At 51.8% G+C, this 20469-nt stretch overlaps 1 protein-coding gene across 1 annotated transcript in view; it reads left to right on the top strand.

Moving 5' to 3' along the window:
• The first annotated feature begins 5679 nt into the window (after positions 1-5679).
• The window catches only part of SORCS3 (sortilin related VPS10 domain containing receptor 3), a 520755-nt gene continuing 505965 nt past the window's right edge, over positions 5680-20469 (top strand). The window contains exon 1 of the mRNA XM_054690210.1: positions 5680-6934. Coding sequence (XP_054546185.1) covers positions 6308-6934 — 627 coding nt within the window. The 5' untranslated portion in view covers positions 5680-6307. The remainder of the gene's footprint in view (positions 6935-20469) is intronic.

Raw genomic sequence — 20469 nt, 5'->3', positions numbered from 1 at the left:
GCCACACTTTGTTCCAACAGCTTATGTCTGTTCATTCATTTAACTGTCATTATGACCCCATAAAGTAAATAATTTCACCATCTCCATTTACAGAGGAATAGAAGCACAGAGGTTAAGTAATTTCTCCGAGGTCACACAGTTGGTGGTTGCTATGGTTGGGATTTGAGCATAGGTAGGTTAGCTCCAAAGGATGGGCTCTTACTCTCTCTGCTAGAATGGTGACAGGTCCTTAGCACACATCTGACCCAGAGTTAGCGCACAGTGTATGTCACACTCGTCATAATCATTAGCAGGGTCTTCCCCATCCTCACCACTTCACCTGCATACTTTTCTGTTTTCTCTGTCTGTTGTTTAGAATCAAGAAAACCCACTTTATCAGAATTAAATGAAGCAATTGGCATAGACAACATAGTGAATGACTTAAGGAATGGTCTTATTAAATGTCAATTTTCAGGTAGTTCTCTCCTTCCTTTTTATCTTCTGCTTCTCCTTCCTCATAAAGTCTTTGGTGCCTTGGTGGGCTCTGTGTTACCATCTATACCCACAATCACTGGGAAGATGGGCACTTCTGATGGAGAATAACTTCAATCTAATCTCAGAGCTCTTGCCTCGTTAGAAAGTGTACATATGCCAATGGAACAGACACAGTAGTTGCAGAGGAAGCGTTATCTGTTTTCCTTTTATTGTGCATTTATTGAGGTTCAGGGAATGGGGCAGACAGCAAGGATAGAACTTTGAGCAAATACTCTGCTTGCCATCATGGACATACTGTGGTAAGAAGCCCTGATTTCAATGATGCTCTGACTGCTTTCATCTCATTTCATGTTATGTTTGATAATTATTTGCCTCTATAGAAATTCAGAGTTTCAGTGTGGACCACTGTTTTGATGTTCACCAATTAATTAATATACTCTTTAGTTCTAAAAAAACGTAAAGTGGCCTACCAACAGTGCACAGAGACAGTAAGACGAGACAGTCTCAAACAATAAAAACAAATAGCATTGAATAAAAGAGAGCAGAGGATAAAACATCTTGTTCTGAAGACCATTAGAGAAAGCAGACCTGCTACTCAGCTTACTGTCTGGACACGAGAAAGAGAGAATCAGGAACCAGTTAAAGAAAAGATGTCAGTTTCACAAGAGAAACCCTCTTTTTCTGGCTCTAAGTTTTATGAGGAATTCAACTTTAGATGCTCATATAAGGAGTGCCGAGCATGCTATAAAACAAATACAATATGAGAAATAGGCATAGTTGGACTGCTTCTCTATATGTGCCAGCTGTTGGTACTGATGGTAAGATATCCACTAGATTATTAAGGGCTTGGAATGGTGTGTGTGTGTGTGTGTGTGTGTGTGTGTGTGGTGTGCACCAAGAACAGTTTCCCAAAATGTTATTTCACTGTATGGTAAAAAAAAAAAAATCTGAAAAAAGTCATATTTTGGTGACAGTGACACCTCATGGATAATTTCAAGCTAACTTTTTTTTTTTAAGATTTATTTATTTATTTCTACAAGCACTGGGTACAGTCAGAAGCGTGGGAGGGTGAGAGAATTCACCAGAGCCAGAGCAGGGAACAGAACAGGCAGACTGATGAAATGCACTGCTGAGGGGAGCAGCGGGCATGGCAGAAGAGGTCTGTCACGCCATGTGGGACCCTTGCCGGTGGCTGGGGATCGAACTGGCACTGCAGAGGCTGTGGGCAGCTTCGCAGCCCAGTGCTCAACCACTGCGCCACCAGTGGAGGCCCACAAGCTAACTTTTTGCTTTCTCCAGTTGTTTGTAACAAGGACAGAAACCTGGGAGAAAGATGTGTTCCCAGTGTCTTTTGTGCTCTCCATTGGGACTGGGAAGGGCTAAATCTAGCTCTCATCCTGCCTTTCCCTGTGAAGGTAAGCATGGTGCCGGCAAGAGCAATGGAGCCCAGCTTAACCCTATCACTCTCTTTTTAACTCAAACTGCTATTGCAAAGTTCCCATCTCACAGGAGAGAGACAAAACAATTTGTCACACATACACCATTCCAAGCCCTTAATAATCTAGTGGATATCTTACCATCAGTACCAACAGCTGGCACATACAGAGAAGCAGTCCAACTATGCCTATTTCTCATATTGTATTTGTTTTATAGCATGTTCGGCACTCCTTATATGAGCATCTAAAGTTGAATTCCTCATAAAACTTAGAGCCAGAAAAAGAGGGTTTCTCTTGTGAAACTGACATCTTTTCTTAATAATGGGCATTGTCAGGGCCTATGGAGTAGGGGGGGGTAGGTTTCATGAGAAAACTGGGATTTAAACCAGATGATGATGGAAATTTTGGCGGAGGGAAAATTACAGGCTTAAGGAATATGGTAAGAAAGTCCATGGAGGTGGCAGTGCATGCATTCTTGGACAGTTCTCTAAGAAGTTTGGACTTTATGGAGAATAGTTGGCCACTGAAGAATTTTGGGGAGGGCAACCCATGACATAAGCTTCCTCATGTTTTAAGTGGCTGCTTCTGCGAACAGTGTGGAGCTGTACTGTCTGAAACAATAGCTACCAGTCACATGTAGTTAATCTGATTTAAGATACGCTGTGTGTAAAATACACACTGGATTTTGAACAGTATAAACATGTAAAAATAATTTTATGTTGATTACAAGATTTTTGGTTATTTTCTATTTACTAAAGTATACAACTAAAATTAAATTTCATTTGTCTCATTTCACCTTTAAAAAATGACACTGATAAAAAATTTGAGTTTACCTCTGTGGCTTACAAGATATTTCCATTGGACAGCGTGGTGTAGCCGCTGGCTTAGGGGAGGAAAGAAGCAGATATCAGGAGCAGATGAGTTATAGCAAAATGCTAGACAAGAGATGATGAGGGTCATACCTGAGGCAGTGACCAGGGAATACAGAAGGCAGGGCAGGGAACAAACCTCTCTAAGAGGAGTTGACAATGATTTTTTCTGCATGTTGGGGTTAGACAGAAGGAGGGGGCAAGGTGGTCAATCTGAGTTGCTGGAGGGTGGTTTTAGGACCTGATACAGATGGGTGTTGATGTGAATATGCATGTAGATGGAGCACCAGAGAATTCAGGTGTGATGCTGCAGAGAGTGGGGCTGTGGCTACAGGACCCAACAGCAAGATGATAACAGAAGCCCAGAAATGGGAGATCATTGAGCTAACTCATGGAGCAGGAGGTGAGCGAGAAGCCAAGCACGGAGAACTGAAGGAGCAATGGAGGTTGGGGCTCAGTCTTCAGGATGTGGATGGGAGAAGTGACTAAGAACCCAGGAAACGCTGGTACCAGGGGTAGGCTCCTGGAGATCTTTCCAGATGGAACACGTTTGCAAATGGAGGAAGCAGAGGCTGTGGGGCAGGCTGTCTCAGGAAGCCACTGGGTGGTATTTTTTGGGGGTAGAGCTTTGATGAGTCACCTAAAGGCAAATGGCAGATAGTGCAAAGTCCAGCAGAGAGTGGCTGGTGAGGAGGGGGAAACTGCAGCAGAAGGGATCATGCTCTGAAGCACATTGGTTTGGGCACTACAGGTTTGTGGCCCTGGGAAGGAAAGGGCAGCACAGGGATTGAGGGCAAGGATTGTTAGGCAGGGGTGAAGGAAGGAGAGACTGAAGACAGAACAGGCACTAATTGATGAAGCAAGATCAAGAACTGGTGCAGGAGACACATGAACATGTCACACCCCTGAGTCTTATCGCTTTTCCCAAGTCCTCTCTAACCGCATCTCTGCAGTCCACCTCCACAATCAGACTTTTGCACGCGCTCCTCCCGGTAGGTCCTCACCGCTATGGAAAAGAGGGCGAAGAGTCTTGCTCTTACAGGTTACAGCTCCGTATTGGGGCGTGGGGGGTGTGGGGAGCTTCTGGGAAAGGGCTTAGACGCTCAGCTCATTTCCCTTGTGGGCTCACTGCCTGGGGCTAGGGAGGTCCAAGCCGTGGGAGCCACGGCCCGGGAGGCTGCCCGCCTGCCAGACCCCGCGCGGCGCGCACCTACCCGGGCTCCGAGGCCGAGCAGGAGGGGCCCGCGCGCTTCTGAAACCTGTTTCTGGTCGGGCTGCAGCGCGCGGCCTCCCCAGCGAGGGGCGCTGGGAACCCGCGGATGGGCGGCTCGGGTCTTGCGCCCCGCCTCGGCCTCTGCGCTGGAACTTTTCTCGGAGCAGCTGCTGAGCGCTGGGCGCGGGCTCCGGGAAAGCTGACTCTGGTGCCCGCCCCAGGCCCGCCGGACGCCGGCACGGCTCAGCGCCCGCCCCGCTCCCCGTCCCCCCGCCCGCTCCCGGTCCCCCCGCCCGCTCCCGGTCCTCCCGCCCCGCTCCCGGTCCTGCTCCCAATTCTGGGCGGAAAAGCAAGTTCACGGGGTGGCGGGGCGCAGGGGTGCAGGGGAGGAAGCTCCTGGATCTGCTGGTGGTTGCCCTTCGGCCTGGATTCCCGGCGCGTCCATCCCCCTGTACCCCGGGGCGGCCTTTCTCCATCATCTCACGTTCCCTCTCCCCCTGCGTCTTTCCTCCTCTTCTCCCGCTCTCCTTTCTCCATCTTCTCTCCGTTTCTTTCTTTTACCCTCGCCCCGCGTTTCCCTTCCTCTCGCGGTGCTTTAACACCCCCCCCCAAAAGAACCCACCTCTAATTCCGGGGGGGAAGGGGGGCGCGTTCTCCAGGCCCCTTGCTCCATCCTCCTCCCTCGCTAGGAACCTCCCCCCGCTCCGCCCAACTCGGCCTTTGCGCCTCCTGGAAGCTTCTCGGGGGCGGCAGGTCCCATCACTTGCTCCAAGGCCTCTAAACCGCATCTCGAGGTATCCCTCGGGCTGGCTGCCCTCTCTCCAGCCGCCCCGAAGTCTCCTCCCGCAGGGCACGAGGAGGGCCGGCGCAGGTTGGGTCCCAGAAGCGCCCAGGCTGCGCTTCTGCAGGGGGGACAGGGGGGCTGATAGGCTCACGCCGCGCGCGCCCGGGGACCTTCTTACTGGCTGTCAGCACTTGGCGAGAGCACAGCCCGCCCAGACACCCGTCCGGGAGAGCGAGGGTGAGCCCCGCAGCCCCAGGCGGGAGGACGGGAGCTGGAACCACCCGCTGGGGACAGATGGTCCAGGCTACTCCCTCGCCCCAGCTCCGGCCCGGGGTCCCCGAATCAAGAGGAGCTGGCGAGCCCCGGACCCCTGCCCCCCGCCAGCCCCCCGCCTGCGTCTCCCAAATCTCTCTCCTCGCCCCTCGCCCTCCAGCAAGTTACATCCAGGGGTTCCAGGAAGAGGGGGGCCGTCCAGAAGGGCCAGCCTGCTCTCAGGGTTACCTCTCCGTGACTCGCGGAGGCAAGTCGGGCTCCTGGAAATGCAAACACAGCCCGTGCGTGATCCGCGCGCCCACGGCACGAGCGCACCCCTCCCCGCCCCCCACGCCGCCGCCAACAGCAACGCGCGCACAGCGCGGGCAGCCGCGCACGCACCGAGCCGCGCGCCCCCCGCGCCCAGCCCCTCGCGCCCGCGCCCCGCTCAGGCGCCCCACGCCGCGGCTCCCGCCGGCCGGCCCCGGGCGCACCCCGCCTCGCCCTCCCCGCCCGCCGGCGCGCACGTACGCGCACGCACGTACCTCCCGCGCCCCCGCACCGAGCGGGGGCGCGGGCCGCAAGGGGCGGGGGGCGCGGGCGGGGGAGCCCGGAGCCGAGTCCCGGGTCCGTCCCGCTCTCGGCGTCTGCGCGCCGCCTCCTCGCGCCGAGGCTCCGGACTCCCACTTGGCTCCTGAACCCGAACAGTTGGCGCTGAAATCACTTTACTCCTCCTCCTTCCCGAGACCCCCCCAACTCCCCGCGCGCCATCTCCCGTCCCCACCACACACCCGAGGAGTAACCCCCTAAACGCGGCGAGAAGCGGCTCCCAACTCTTCGCCGGGAGCAGGTTGGAGGCAGGATTGCGAGAGACTCGGGATTGGGGTCTGTCCCAACCCCTGCTCCCGAATCCGGCTGGATTTTCCTGTTTTACTAGAGGATTTTCTTATTACCTTCGAATACTCCGTTTCACAAAATTTCTGGAGGAGCTCGGTGAAGATTTTGGGGATCCTATTCTAAAGGGGGGACGCGTCGAGGAGCATTTATCGATTTTTCGGTGCTTCGACTCCCCCTTTGGACGAGAGCGCCGCGAGAGGAGGGCAGCGTGGAGCGGACCGGCGGGGCGCGCCCGCCGAGCACCTCCTTCCCGGGCGCCCCCTCCCCGCTCCCCCGACACACACTCGCGGCGGCTCGCGGCGCGCGCACACCCCCCGCGCCGGACCCGCATCTCGGCGGGCGCCTGGCACTCGGCAGCCCGAGCCGCGGCAGCCGCAGCGGGATGGAGGCGGCGCGCACGGAGCGCCCCGCGGGCTGGCCCGGAGCGCCCCTCGCCCGGACGGGGCTCCTGCTCCTGTCGACGTGGGTCCTGGCGGGCGCCGAGATCACTTGGGGCGGTCCCGGACGCCCCGCGGCCCCGGCTTCGCGGCCGCCGGCGCTGCTGCCTCTCGCGCCGCGGGCAGTGGCGAGCCCGTGGCCGGAGGAGCGGGTGGCGGCGCCCCGGCGGAGAGGCGCCGCTCCGGGGCGCCGGCCGGGACCGGAGCCGCTGCCCCAGCCGGGCGGCCGCAGCGGCGGCGGCGTGAAGAAGCAAGAGGCCGGGGCACCGACGCCCGTGGGCGCGCGCGGGGGCCAGGGCAGCCCGGCTCCTGGCAAGCCCGGCGGCGTGAGGAGGAGCCGCCGGGCGCAGCCCCCCGCTGCCCTGGGGCGCGCGGACGTTCGGGCCACCGCCTTGGCTGACGGCTCCAAAGGCGGCCGCCCTCTGGCCAAGGGGCTCCGGGAGGAGGTGAAGGCGCCGCGGCCCGGGGGCGCGGCGGCAGAGGAGCTCCGGCTGCCCAGCACCTCCTTCGCGCTGACCGGGGACTCGGCCCACAACCAAGCCATGGTGCACTGGTCGGGACACAACAGCAGCGTGAGTACCCGCCGCCCGCGCGCCTGCGGGCTCCCCGAAGCGAGGGCGAATGGGGAGCGGGGAGGAGGGGGTAGTTGCTCCGGGGTCCAGGCGGGGGGAGAGGGCGCCTCGACTTTTAGCGAGAGCAGGTTCAGCCGGCTCCCCCCACGCCCCCAACAGGTTAGCGGAGTTTGTTGTGAAATGGGGCGCGCACCGGTCTGCTGGAGGCCGGGGGAGTGGGGCCGCGGCAGGGACAGGAGCGGAGAGATGCGCGGTGCGCGGGCAGCGATCGTGGGCACGTCCCCGCAGGGCGGCTTGGAGAGGCAGTTTTCCTGTTGTGGGGACGTGGGGACATTGGGGGGCGGTGGGCGTTTGAATTCTCGGGTGAGGACACTGACTGCGGTGGGAAGGAACCGCTGGACAGACTGACGGATTCCTGCCACTCTTCGGGCCCCCCACTTCCCACTCCCACTCCCTCGAAGGGGAGCCCGGGAGAGGGAGGCCACCCCGCGCGGACCCCCACACTTCTGCCCGCCTAAGGATCGCCACTCTGCCCCCGACGCGCTCGGTCCCAGCGCAGGCGGGAGGCTGGTGGAGCCTGGGTCTACAGGTGATGCTGCCTCCCCCTTACAAGCCCGGGCAGCTGCTCTGGAAGCTGCAGGAGAGGCAGTAAAAAAGTTTAAAGCGCGAAGAGAAATGTCGCACCCATTCCACCCGTTTCGCCCCCATGCACGCCCAAGCACGCGCAGGGCGCCGAGTAAAACACCCGCCGCGGCCCCTGCGCTCTGCACCACGAGCTGCTCTCGGAGCGGAGTTGGGGCTGAGCCTGTGCGCACCTCTCCGCCCGGCTCCCGCCGCCGGCTCCCCGGCTCCCCGGGCACCGCTGCACCGAGAGGTGGCGCCCTCGAGCCCGCTCCGGCGACTTGGGCCCTCGGTACCGGGGCGCGGGGCTCCCGGTGTGGGCGGCCCGGGCAGCTGCAGCCGCCCGCGGAGCCTTCCCCGGAGGGGCTTCCCCTGCCGGGCGCCCGCGCAGCTCGGCGCGTCCGAGCCAGGGGCCGGCGGAGGAGGGGCTCCCGGGGCGGGGGGGGGGGGGCGCTGGGGCGTCCGTGCAGGAGCTACCCCAGGGCTTCCCTTATTCGGCGTCTGCGGCGGGCCGGGCTCCCCTTCAGCCAGCCTCGCAGAATTCCTTTCCTCTGGCTCTCGGGATCACAGCGGAGTCCATGGTGGAGCAGGCGTCTGGAGGATGATGGATGTCTGCACGGGCAGCTTAGGGAACTCATTCGATGGGGATGCCTGGCCCCTACCCTTGGTGTTTCTCTTCATGACTGGCGTTAAAGATTCCCCCGGGAAATTCTTGCCTTGTTTTAGCCGGCCCGGGGGTGTCACAGGGTGAGGAGTAACAGGAAAGCTGCGAGTCCGCAGAGCTGGCACCCCGGCAGTACCCAGACCCTTGGTGCCCGGCCTGGGCATCGTGCGCTGGTCGGAAGGACGTGTGTGGTCCAGCCCCCCAGCAGCAGGGAGGGGGGTGCTTGCCTACCTCTGCCTCCAACGAAGACCCCCCAGTCCTCTCACAGCTTCAGAGTGGACAGCTCTGGGCGCGGGGGATGGGCATCGTGTGTCTTTGCAGGTGTGGGTGATTGAAGATTTGCGAGTCCCAGAAGGACTTGGGGTGTGTGTTAGGACATGTGGAAGGAAGCGTCTCCATGGCAGGAGGAGGTGAGGTCCTCACATGTCCATGACCTTATGTCGGCCACACCTGGACAATATAAATTCACGCTGCTTAGAGTTTTCTTATTTAAGGATCATTTCCATGTGTCAACAAAGCCCCTGAAGATGAAAGTTTAGAGAGAATGCTTTCTGCGGTTAGTCATTTACAGGAGCATGCCCTTCCTGCCCGTCTGCACCTCAGCTGTGCAGCGGAGGGGCTCAGGGCCCAGGTAGCCCTATGTCCCCTCTGGGAAATGACTCTTCAGTAAAAAGCAGATTGAAGCCACCTGGGGGTGGACATGCTGGTTTTGAGTCCTTAGTGAGAGTGATGAGGTTCTGGCCATCTGGGAAGGAACAGCCCTGGGAGCCTTACTGCTCATGCTCTGGGCTGGACTTACTGTCTAGGCAAAGGACAGCAGGCCCCACTGTATCCTTTCCCCTGTCCAGAGAGGGACTGCCTCTTTGGCTCCTGGGCTGGAGCTGCTGCTTCTAACATGCTTTTTGGGCAATATCAGTAAGGAAGGCTGTGCTGAGTGTCAGCTCTGTGCTCTGTGCGAGATGGGGAACCCTGTTCACATGGCCCTGTCTTTGAGCTACTGCAAGGAAACAGCACCTTAAGGAAACAGTTTCTGCAAGGTTTCCCCATTGGGTTCTTTGTCCCCTGTGCCTTCCCAGGAGCAGCTAAAGAAGGTGCTGTAAATAAAAGTCAGGGTGAGGAGTGGTGGAGATGACGGACCTGCTGGAAGGTCCTTTCCCTGGTTTCAAAGTGGCGGGAGATGTCTTGAAGGCCGGATTGCGGGGCTAGCTCCAGGCTCTTTTGACATGAAAGGAGAATTCCAGCTTCTTTTCTGACTTCCAAAGCGCTAACCACTTGGCCTTCAGAACGGCCACTGGCTTAATCACTAGCACATTTAAGGGTTCTTTCTCTGCTTCTAAGTGCCTATGGTGGGCAAAATTCCTTGGCATGAGTACCCTTTAGGGGAGAGTTTTCAGGGCCCAGCGTTTCGGGGATGGGGGACAGAAGATCCTTGCCCAAGTCTTGGGTCATGGATTCACTTTGGTGCCGGGACTGTGTTGGGATGACCTGGGGGGCCAAGGAGAAGGTAGCCAGCAGGCTTGGGCCAGAAGTCATCAGGAAGAGGATAAAGTCTGAGTCCCCTTCTGCCCACTGTTGCCACACCCGGCAGGTGTGGTCAAGCGTGGAAGGGATGCGAGATGAGTCGACTTGGCCTTTCGACCATTTTTCTGGAGGAATGATTGGCCACTGTTTTTCTGTAAATGTCTCCAGCTGGGATCCCTGTGATTAATGGGTTCGAGAGTGTTTCACAAACACCCAGAGGGATCCTAGTCCCCATGGCTTACAGGGAGACAGAAAAATACATCCTTCTGCCCTCCCCTTCAAGGGAAGCAAGATGCCTCCCTGCCTGTTCACTGAGTTGGCAAATGGCCCTGGTGAGCAGAAAGTGGTGAAGGCAGCAGCCCATGTCTCCTGGCCCCTCTCCCTGGGGGTGACCCTTCATGGGGACCCCCCTATCCTGGGACAGGGGTGAGAGGGTGAGAGTGTTGCACCCTTCCTTAGATGGGTTCCTGGTCCTTTCTGGCAGTGCTCAGCCAGGGCAGGGATTTGCTGACTGCTGCCCCTGCAGTGTATCTGGTTGGAAGGCCCTGCCAGATAGTTTTCAATAATGTTTCCCCACGGCACTTTGGTGAAGAGAAGCCTTTAATTCCAGGTGCCTACCAGATCCCCCTCCCCTGAGGACCCCAGGAGGTAGAACACACAGATCCTCCCAGGCAGGGTTTCATACCCTTAACTAATTCAGCTGGTCTGTGTTCTAAAATATTTACTCCTAATGTGCAAAATAGTGACAGATTTGATCAGATTAATTGTATTTCACTCACTGGAGCATCTAATTGTGGCTCCCAAACAGATTTTTCAAATAGCTTTTGGCTGGATTGTCTAGCCTGCATCGTCCCTGCTCACAGTCTCCATGTCACAATATCCTAATGCATTTTGCCTTCTCAGAGGCTTAATAAAGAAGCCTGCCACAGAAGCCATTCTTCAGGGGTTTGCCAAAAAGAATCTGTTTTTAATTAATATTACAAGGGGAGTCATCTCAGTTGAGATGTCGCTGGGAAATGCAGAGGGACAGAGCAGCACTAATTGCTCCTGGTCACCTTGGAGGGGGGTGAGGACAGGAGGGGGCTGGACAAGGGCTGCTTGTCCATCCCTCTGACGGACAGGTTACAGGGCACAATTTGTTCCTTAGCTCCTGCAGTGATTTCTAAGGTAAACGAAAGTTGCAAGCGCCTTAATTTGGAGGCCTGATTTAATGATTGCAGAAATGCAGTGGCTGGAACTTGCTTTGTAGTTGGCCAAGAAGGAATGCTGGGAATTGACTTCTCCAATTGCTTTGGGTTTAAGGGTGGGGGGGGGGGCGGTTGGTGGCTCTTGTGGCAAGAAGGCTTAGGGAGCAGAAGGGAGAACTGTCTTTCCTTGGGCAGTGTAGATCTGCGATTGTAAGGAGGAATTTTGCAGCTGGGGGATCTGTGGGCCCTGACTCACCCCATATGGCGCAGAGAGGTGCGACAAAGCCTGACAGGCTGAGACAGGAAGAAGTGTTTGAAGGCCAGGGGTTTATCCAAGGCTGGGGGCATCTGAGGCCTCCTGCCTTGACTCACCTGTTGATTTCTGGCTTCCTTTGGCCTTCTGGCTGACTTGAGACACTCCCCTCAGAGAAAGAAAATGTCAAAGGATGATTTTCACAAGTTTGGGAGAAATGAGGGCTGTGGACAAGGAGATGGAAGATACAGAACGTGAGTGCGGGGGAGCTGCTTTGGGCAGACAGGGGTGGCGTGAGCCAGGTGGGTGCTCTGGGATGAATGGAATCCGTAACCATTCTTTTCGCTGGTGTGTGTCTGAGAGAAGGTTCTGGATGTTGCTCTGACTCTGGTGGCGGTGAGAGGAGAGGGGCAAGGAGGTGCGAGAGCCTCGCCTCTCCCAGAGTAGGTGCTCGGTCACGTCCACTGGGCAGGCAGAGGCTACGAAGGAGTCCTTGTCCCATGGGATAGCCGTGATTCCTTTCTCAGGGGGTTCATGTCTTGACATGTCACCGGGACTGTTTCATCCAGTTCATCTACATTTTAGCTTGGGTTCCATTAACCTCTGGGATTCGGATACAATGCCTCGAGCCCGGCGTTCACCGCCATTCACTGGCTTGGTCCTGGCCTGCTCCAGCTTGGTGGTTGTTCCCTGATGGACATGACTCTCCCCAGGGCAGCTGCTTCCTTTCCCCGAGGTCTGTGTTGTTGACCCCACACCTTTGTCCTTGAGGTCTCCACCTCTTGGGATACTTCTTCCCTTATTGACATGCATCCATAATTCACCCAGCTCGGGATTCAAATGCAGGATCTCTATGGAACCTTCCTTTAAAGCATTTCTTTCCCCTTTTCCTAATTGTTTATAGAATTTGCAGACTGCAGCACACATTTGGGCCATATTTACCTTTTGATTATTTTAATCTTGCGTTACTTTGTGTGTGGGGAAGTTAAGGGCTGAAGTAATTGAAACCACAACCCCTCCCTTTGAGGGTGAGCTCTGCTCCTCTCCTTTGCCCCCGGAGGCACCTGGCGCTGGGCTTGCTGAACTGACCCTGGGGGCTGGACAGGGCAGCAGCCGCAGGGGAGGACAGACTCCCATGGTCTGGTCTCTTGATAGCATTGATTTTATACACCTGGCTTCTTATTTTGTATGTGAATTTTAATGTAAGATCTAGAGACATCTCTACCCCACTTAGCAAGAAGATAGAAGTAGGGCCTGCCAACAGTCCTGGCTTTTTCCTCATGTATGTGAGGGATCAGGTGTTCAACATGAGACGTTTGGCCTTTTGCTGGGTGTTTCCTGTGTGTGGGTGTGAGGAGGGGGCAGTGTCCTGGGTACCATGGGGCTGGAAGGGGCATGATGGAGGGAGAAGACAAGGATAAGACAGTGTTTGCCTCCAGGTCCTTTCAAATGCTTTGGAGAGGAGACTGCTCCTCTGTAAAGTTAAATAACACGTGACAACAAGACAGATGCCACAGGGCGATATGTAGTTAATTGTCAAGTGATCATTTTAGGCTATGAGCTCAGAGGAGAGAGGATTGCCGTGGGAGAGACCACGGGCATCTTCGATGCACAGAATGTCAAGGCTGGAAGTGCACTTGGGGATTGTCTTCATTAAATCACCGCATGGAGATGAGGGATAGGAGGCTCAGACAGAACAAGGCCTGGATGCCTGAATGTTCTTTCTGCATTGCGTGTTCGCTCCTTGTTTTCTCTTTTTGCTTTGGGTTTCCAAAGTGTTTTCCTTTCAAGAGGATTTATACTGTTTCACTTATGTGAGGTGCAGTGCTTCCCATTTTTATTTTATTTTATTTAATTAAAAAAATTTATTTTGTATATTTTTTACATCATTTTTCATTTTTGCACAATGCATGCACTTTCATCTTGGTTACAGTTCCCACCACCTTTGTTTTCATTGTACTTCCTTCCCTCTTGCCCACCCCGTAGTATGTCTCTGGTTTATAGTTGCTTGTTGATTTTGATTTTTACTATATTATAATAAGCCATTTTATAGGACAAACTGAGTCTTGATGGGGACAGGACGCTCAGAGAGTCTTAGAATAGATTCACCCCTCTTTTTTGTGCTGAACTGTGTCCTACAGCCACCCTGCCCACCCACAGCAGTGGCTGCAGACCATAAATACCAAGCTCGTTAATGTTGGACAGCCTGTCTTACTAAATGTTGTTAATGGGGGCCTCCTGTGAGTCACCTCGTTATTTGAGTTAGTGAGTGAATCAAGCCTGGTTGCATCACCAGGAACATTTTGCTCATTTATTTTGATCAGTGTAGTTTGGCTTTAATTATTTATGGAAATGCTGTTCTTTATAGTACACTAATAAATGTGCTATAGTGAATTTGGAAAAAGTAATGGATTTTAAGAAATTCATGATTACACAAATATAGCTTTCTGCTATTAACTCCTTGCTGGGGAGCACAGAGAACCATCCCTACTGGGCTGAGATAGAGAGACCTGGAGCATAGTGGGGCCAGCCATTCAGTGCTATTGGCCAGTAAAGCTCTGCCCGCTGGTAATTAGGGGTCTGCTGCTTGACATGCAGTAGAAGAAAACCTAGTTTGGAGGAAACACTGGAAATACAACTGTGGGGATAAGATGGATCCTATTTGGTTGTGAATTGTGGGACCAGTTTGCCTGGGAATGATGATGTGACTGGTATGAATTCATGCTTGTGGAGGGTTTCCTCATGAATGCAGTCCTCTTCAGGATTTATCAAGGGCAGACTGGGAACGTGAATAAGACTATAGAGTAAGTAGTTAGGAGAAGGGGTCCTATCAATAGAACTGGGTTCTTGGATTCAAATTCTGTGTCTGTCTCTCAATAACTGTGTGACATTGGCCAAGATGTTATCCTCCCTTTGCTATTTCTTCATCTATAAGAAGGTTGTGATAATAAAGGCATTAGGCTGCTGTAAGGTTAAGTGAGACACTGCACAGAACGAAGGGCTTAGAAGATGGGCCTCACCCCTAATAAGCCCACGATATGTTGCAGTTGCTTCAGTTGTTATTCTTTTATAATGGACAGGGCTTCCCTTCACTTCCACAAAGAAACACTGAAGCAGAGGAAGGGGGTACCTTTCCAAAGTGACCTGGCAGAGCCATGGCTGGACCCCAGTTCTTTAGCCACCTCCCTCAGTCTGACAAGTTTTTGTGTTATCTTCTGTGTAGTGCTGACATTGACAGCGACCTGACTTCTGGGAACTCGTCACATGATTTGAAATAGAAATAGTTAGAATCAGGTAGCGAGAATCAGGCTTAAGATTATTCTAGTTAATAGCTCATAAGTTGAACATTATTTTCTGAGCTTTTATTGAATGAAGGTTTAAGGTATCCAGAATGATAAAGAATAACTTCACTTGGTTTGGGCATGTGTTCTTGATAACACCTCATAACCAATCATGGAAGACTCCCTGAAGGAGGTGAGCAAATGCTATAGCTTTAGGAAAACAGGAGAACACTGGCTACTAGGGCTGCTTGGCAAGCAGAGCCTGTTGTGCCAGAGACTTAGAGACTTAGCTACATCAGTCATGGGATGAACTTGGATTTCTAGTTTTGCTTCTCCTTTGATCTCCTAGCTCTGCTTTGTGCCTGGTATGAAGTGGGAATATCCATGACTGGAACTATCTGCAGAATATTTGCTGCCTTTGCCCCAGAATTATCACACTGGTCGACCCTCTGGAGTATTTTGTCGTGATCTTCACTCATTGAGTTATAGGCTTGAATTCCCTTTTTGCCTGCACCCTGTGCACCAAATGGAACCTGAGATCCCTACACAGACACTAGAGGGAGTGTTGCCCTGGGAAAGAAGTGAAAATAGACAGAATGAAATAATAAAAAAATGCTGTGCAAAGAATTGTTCCAAAGGAGAGAAGAGGAGGAGCTGCAGCCTGCCTGTTCATTGTGTGAGGGCTGCTGGGTGACCCCTAGATAGATAATTGATTGACATCAGGGCACTCAAGTCCTAGTGGGTTGGTCATTTGGCCTCTTCCCAAGGAAAAAGGAAATGGGTGTTTTGGACAAATATGTCTATTCTGCAGTTGGGTATTCAACCCGGTCACTCATAACTCGATTGAGACCCTGGAAATAAATTCAGCCAGCCGTGTTGGTCAGGCCTGGTTCTGCCATCTCTTCCGCATTTTCTTCCTTCAAACCTGCTCACTTCCCGTGCCTGGTGGCAAGGCCATAGCAGCTTATTGAGTTGAGTGGCGTCAATCCTTTCTTAAATACTTAAAATGGTTGGGTAAAGAATGAATACCTTTTGGGACAAAAATGGATGGACTTTGAGGTGATTATGCTAAGTGGAATAAGTCTGAAAGTGAAAGACAGCTATTGGATGGTTTCACTTATCTGTGGAATATAAATGACCCAAAATATATACTTGGCAAAGCACAGCAAAAACAATTCTCACGGGCCTCCCTGGTGGCGCAGCGGTTGAGCGCTGGGTTGTGAGGCTGCCCGCAGCCTCTGCAGCGCCTGTTCCTTCCCCGGCTGCTCCCGGCCACCAGGGCAGGGTCCCACATGGCGCGCAGACCTCTCCTGCCGCGCCCGCTGCTCCCCTCAGCAGTGTACTTCGGTCCTTCTGCCTGCTCTGCTCCCCGCTCTGGCTCTGGTGAATTCTCTCACCCTCCCGCGCTTCTGACTGTGCCCAGTGCTTGTATAAATAAATAAATAAATCTTTAAAAAAAAACAAAAAACAACAATTCTCACACTCTGAAAAATATACTGGTTACTGGCGGGAAGGGGAGGGAGGAAGGGAGGAGGAGATGGGGGCAGGAGGTGACAGGGCACTGCCTTCGAGGTCTGGTGGGGGTGAGGTAAACTTGTGCACATCTGAAGGAATATAAGCGTAACCCCAAAGTTATGTAGACATGTAAACCGCTGACAAGTGACTTTAGAACATGTGAGAAACCAAAGAAGGAATGTGTTGGGGATGGTGAGGGATGTGCTCTCGCTGCCTGCGGGCCTAGGGTGCACCCCTGGACAGGACAGTCGATGCCTGCAGGCCTAGCTGCACCCTGGGGACATGACAGTCCTCTCTCACTTGTCCCAGGTCCCACATGCCCCACTCAGTACTGTCCAAGTCTTTTTGGCATCTATGGTGAGGTAGGCAGTTTTTCTTCCAGATGGTTAGAATCAGGTTAAAGATTACACTGCTGCATAGAAATGAACTTTTTCTTTTTAAAAAATCTGTTCTCAGCAGGAGGTGGAGAGCAATTACTGAGTTGAACATTTTTTCAGGGCTAGAAAACTCGCTCAAGCTGCCTTAGCAGAATGTGATTACACATAGTTGGGGGACTTGTCTGCAGGGAGAGGTTTGAGACCCTGAGACAAAATGCAGAGAAACTTGCTTTCCAGGGTGTGGGTGGTAGAGACGGATCTTTTGGAGAGAGAGAGTTGCTGTATCTCGGTGTGGCTCTTAGTTTTATTCACGTGTGAACACAAACTTTTGATTGGAAGATTTCCCCAAACTCTGAAACATCTTCTTTGTTGTGAGAAGGTTCCTAAGCATCTGCAAATTTGAGCGAGTCTCTGAGTCTTGGCTGACTGTGAAATGGGACTATTACTGAACCTGCAGGGTTGTGTGAGTCTTAGAGATGGCGCCGCTAGGGTCTAACGGGGTAGCTATTCCAGTGATTACGAATGTTTGTTCTCCCGATGTGTCTAGGTGGGAAGTGGAATAAGTTGAGCATCTGTCCTGTTTTAGCAGATCTGTTAGTACCTGTCCCACCCCCGAGACACTCACCCTTCTCTGCTGGCCTGACTTCTAACCACCAGCACCAGGGACTGTTCACCCACAAGAGTTTGCTCTGATCACACGGGTGTGGGCTGGAAGCGTCAGAGAGTAAATGCCCATCACAGAGTAGGGAGCAGCCACTTGTCAATGGCTAGTGGAAGTTGGTCGGTTCCCCGACCCCTTTGTCCTTTGGGGTGGGGTAACTCTGAGGTTTGTTTTCTACACTGTTCTCCAGGGACCTCAGTGGATGAAGCCCCAGTTGACTACAGCCATGACTTGCTTGCTCTGTCGGCTGCTGCCCTATCTCATTTCCCCTTTCCACTGTCAGGATTTCCTGGGGTCGCCTCCTGAAGAAACTATTTGAGTTTAAATCTTTATCTCAGAGTATGTTTCTGGAAGAATGCAAGTTAAGATGCCTTAGTATTTTCCAAGTGTGTTAATCTGGGCTTTCCAGAAAAATGAATCCAACACTCGCGTGCGTGCGTGCGCACACACACACACACACTCCACCCCCCCAGAGTAAATCTCACATAATGACAGGCAGAGAGAAAGAATGATTTCTTGTTTAGACTTTTTGTTCTAGAAATATTTCTTAGCTTTTTTGTTCAATTCAAGCCTTTGAAGGATTGGATGAGGCCCTCCCACATCTAAGGGCAATCTCTGTGGAGTCTGCTGACTCCCATGTTAATCTCACCCAGAAACGCCCTCACTGACACACCCAGAATAATGTTTGCTCAAGTATCTGGACACCCCATGGCACAGTCAAGTCAGCAGGACAAGAACTCTCCCACCTAGTCAGGAATTTTGAGCCCTTAAAATCCCTCTTTGGGTCTTACTGTGAGGATGGGAGAGGGAAATGGTGTCTTTGGCCCTGGGTCTGGGGACCCTCCTTTAGAGTTATAATTTCTGGAAGAAAGGAGCCCCGACTAGGGTTATTGTGAGTGGCAGGAACATGAGTTTGGGGCTCTGAAGAGGGGACGCTCACCTCCAAATGAGTTTTCAGTGTCAGTTCTCAGGCTAGGGAGCCCCATCTCTTCACAATACTGTATCCCTAGACTTTGGACCTCTGCCTTTGGACCTCTGGCACGTGGTCTCCTGCCTCGAAATAGGGTTAATTCCTTTTCTCTCGGCTTTGTCAGATTGTGGAAGGGAGCTTGCACTTGGTATTGTCTGTCCTTTCTCCATCAGTGAGGGACAGGCTCCAAAGAATACTGGCCCGAAGCCGGGATTTCTAGATTTGGGTTCCTGATTTTCATGAACTGTCTTCAGCAAGTCATCTGCTTCTTAGGTGTAAGGGAACAAAGACCCTTCCCGGTGGAGTATCTTTTATGTTTATGACTATGATTTTTGAAAAAATGAGTGCAATAGAAAGGAGGGGATCTAAAACTATGATAAAAAAATTAGTAAATGCTTCTTTCAAACATGTATAAATTTGGTTTATCTCAAACGGATATTCATTCATTCATTCCTTTGCTTAGTGTGATGCTAATTAAGTTATTTGAATTTTATGGGTTCAGTTTCCTTATCCATGAGACTTCAGTAAGTTGATGCAAACCCATCTTACCACAAAATAAATGTGATCTGAGATCAGTCATTTCTTTATGTGAGAACTGGGGACAATCCTGTTTGCTGTCTTTATGTCACAACTAAATAATGGGACACTGCACATGGATGAGTTTTGAGAAGATCGCTTTTCAACTTGATGTGAGCAGGAGCTCCGTGTTCATCTTACCTGCCTTTATTCCTTGAGGAGCTGGAGGTCTTCCACAACAAGGTAGCGGCCACATTAGCATCTGCCTTTTTTTTTTTTGTCTCGTGCCAGCACAAATGAAACACTGCTATTAGCTTCCCTACCACGGTGCTGAAAACCTTGAGATTCTTATTCCAGGCATGATGAACAATTTATTTCAAGTCACATCTGATATAATAAAATTCTCAGATGGGAGTGTAATTTGGATGTTTAAAAAAAACATTTATTCCAGGACTTGACCTGTATCGATTGCTCTGCCTTGTTCCTTTCAACTAATATGAAGTATTTGGGGAGAACTATTATATGCCTGGCATATGATGCAGACTAAACACATAAACTACTGTGGAAGGACATGGGAGACACATATCGTGGAGAACAATGTGAGTTTGCATATAATATGTGCTAATTTAAGCATACTTAGGACATATATTGACTATCAAGACCGCAGTGATGGAAAACTAATGAGTGTTTGAAATATTATGGTTGCTTTTATTGCAGTAAATCCAGGAATGTGATTGGAAATTGATACAATCCTCATGACTAATCCTGTGTACATCACTGAGGGCACAGACTTTCTGAGCTTTGAGGTCAAATTGCTCAGAATTCTGGCATTTCCATTTGGGTAATAACTTCCTTGTTCTGCTCCTTGTTTCTCCTTGAGTTTCTAATTGTTTTACCTTCCTCATAGATGCAGAAACATCTGTTTCTTTTCACCACAGTACTAAGATATCTAGCTTCCTTATTGTATTATTATTATTGGATATTCTGTTTGTACCAATTTCTTTCTAGACTTGATTCCATGATGTCATCTTGATATTTCTACATTCTATTCCTGGGCCAGTGCCTCTGTTTCTTGGATTCCATCCCTCTTTTGGGTCTGGTACTCATTTTTCTGTAGTATAGCCTCAACTATTCTTTTTCCTGAGAGCATGGGAATACCCTGACTACTCTTGTGCCCTGACATAAATATTCGTAGATCCTCTTAATGTTCAAAAGAGCTTTGATGATAAATTCCATGATTTCCTTGTGCTTGAGTGATACTTGTTTTTTATTCTTGCTATATCTGTAAAATTTATTTTACTCTTACCTTGATGGTTCATCTGGATAGAGAAATAGAGGGCCAAAAATAATTTCTCTTGGATCTTTGAAGTGCTTAGATTACTTGCTGGTTTTGATTCATCTGTTATTCTTGGATTATGTAGACCAAGAAACTCAAGCCTGCTCCAAGAAAAACATTTATTCAGGATTTTAGGACAGCAGTCTGGAAGACACAGACCCAAGAAGCAGAGAAGCTGTGTTCCAGGTGCTTTACCACGCCGTGGGGAGGGGGGTTAATGGTCCACATTCAGGTCTGCTTTATGCAAAGAGGTGCAATCAGTGCAGTTCTGATTGGTGGAAATCAGTGTGGTGGCAATTGGTAGATTTCAATCCAGTCTTTATGGGATGAATCTGGGCATATTAGAATAAGCCTGAGTGCCTGTTGTCTGGGACCCCACAATCAGCAGCTTTCCTGCCCTGCTTTTTACCCAGACTTTTTGTTTTTCCTTTTAATAATCTTAGTACTAGGTGTCTCCCTTCCCACTCAGCACTGGTGGGGCCAGGGAAGAGGGTCATTGGGGTGAAGAGGAGTGTAGGAGGCAAGCCGGGCTCAGGGTGGGTGGGTTTATTGTGGATTTGGGCAAGTGGATGAAGGAATCCTGCAGCCCTTGATAGATTTGACAGGTGTTTAGTGCCAAAGCAGGGAATCAGG

This window comes from Talpa occidentalis, unplaced genomic scaffold (genome assembly GCF_014898055.3).
Source record: "Talpa occidentalis isolate TD23 unplaced genomic scaffold, MPIMG_talOcc4v2.1 talOcc4.8, whole genome shotgun sequence".
NCBI classification, from domain to species: domain Eukaryota; kingdom Metazoa; phylum Chordata; class Mammalia; order Eulipotyphla; family Talpidae; genus Talpa; species Talpa occidentalis.
Note: the sequence above shows the minus strand (reverse complement) of the source record. Positions and strands in the feature narration are given on the sequence as shown.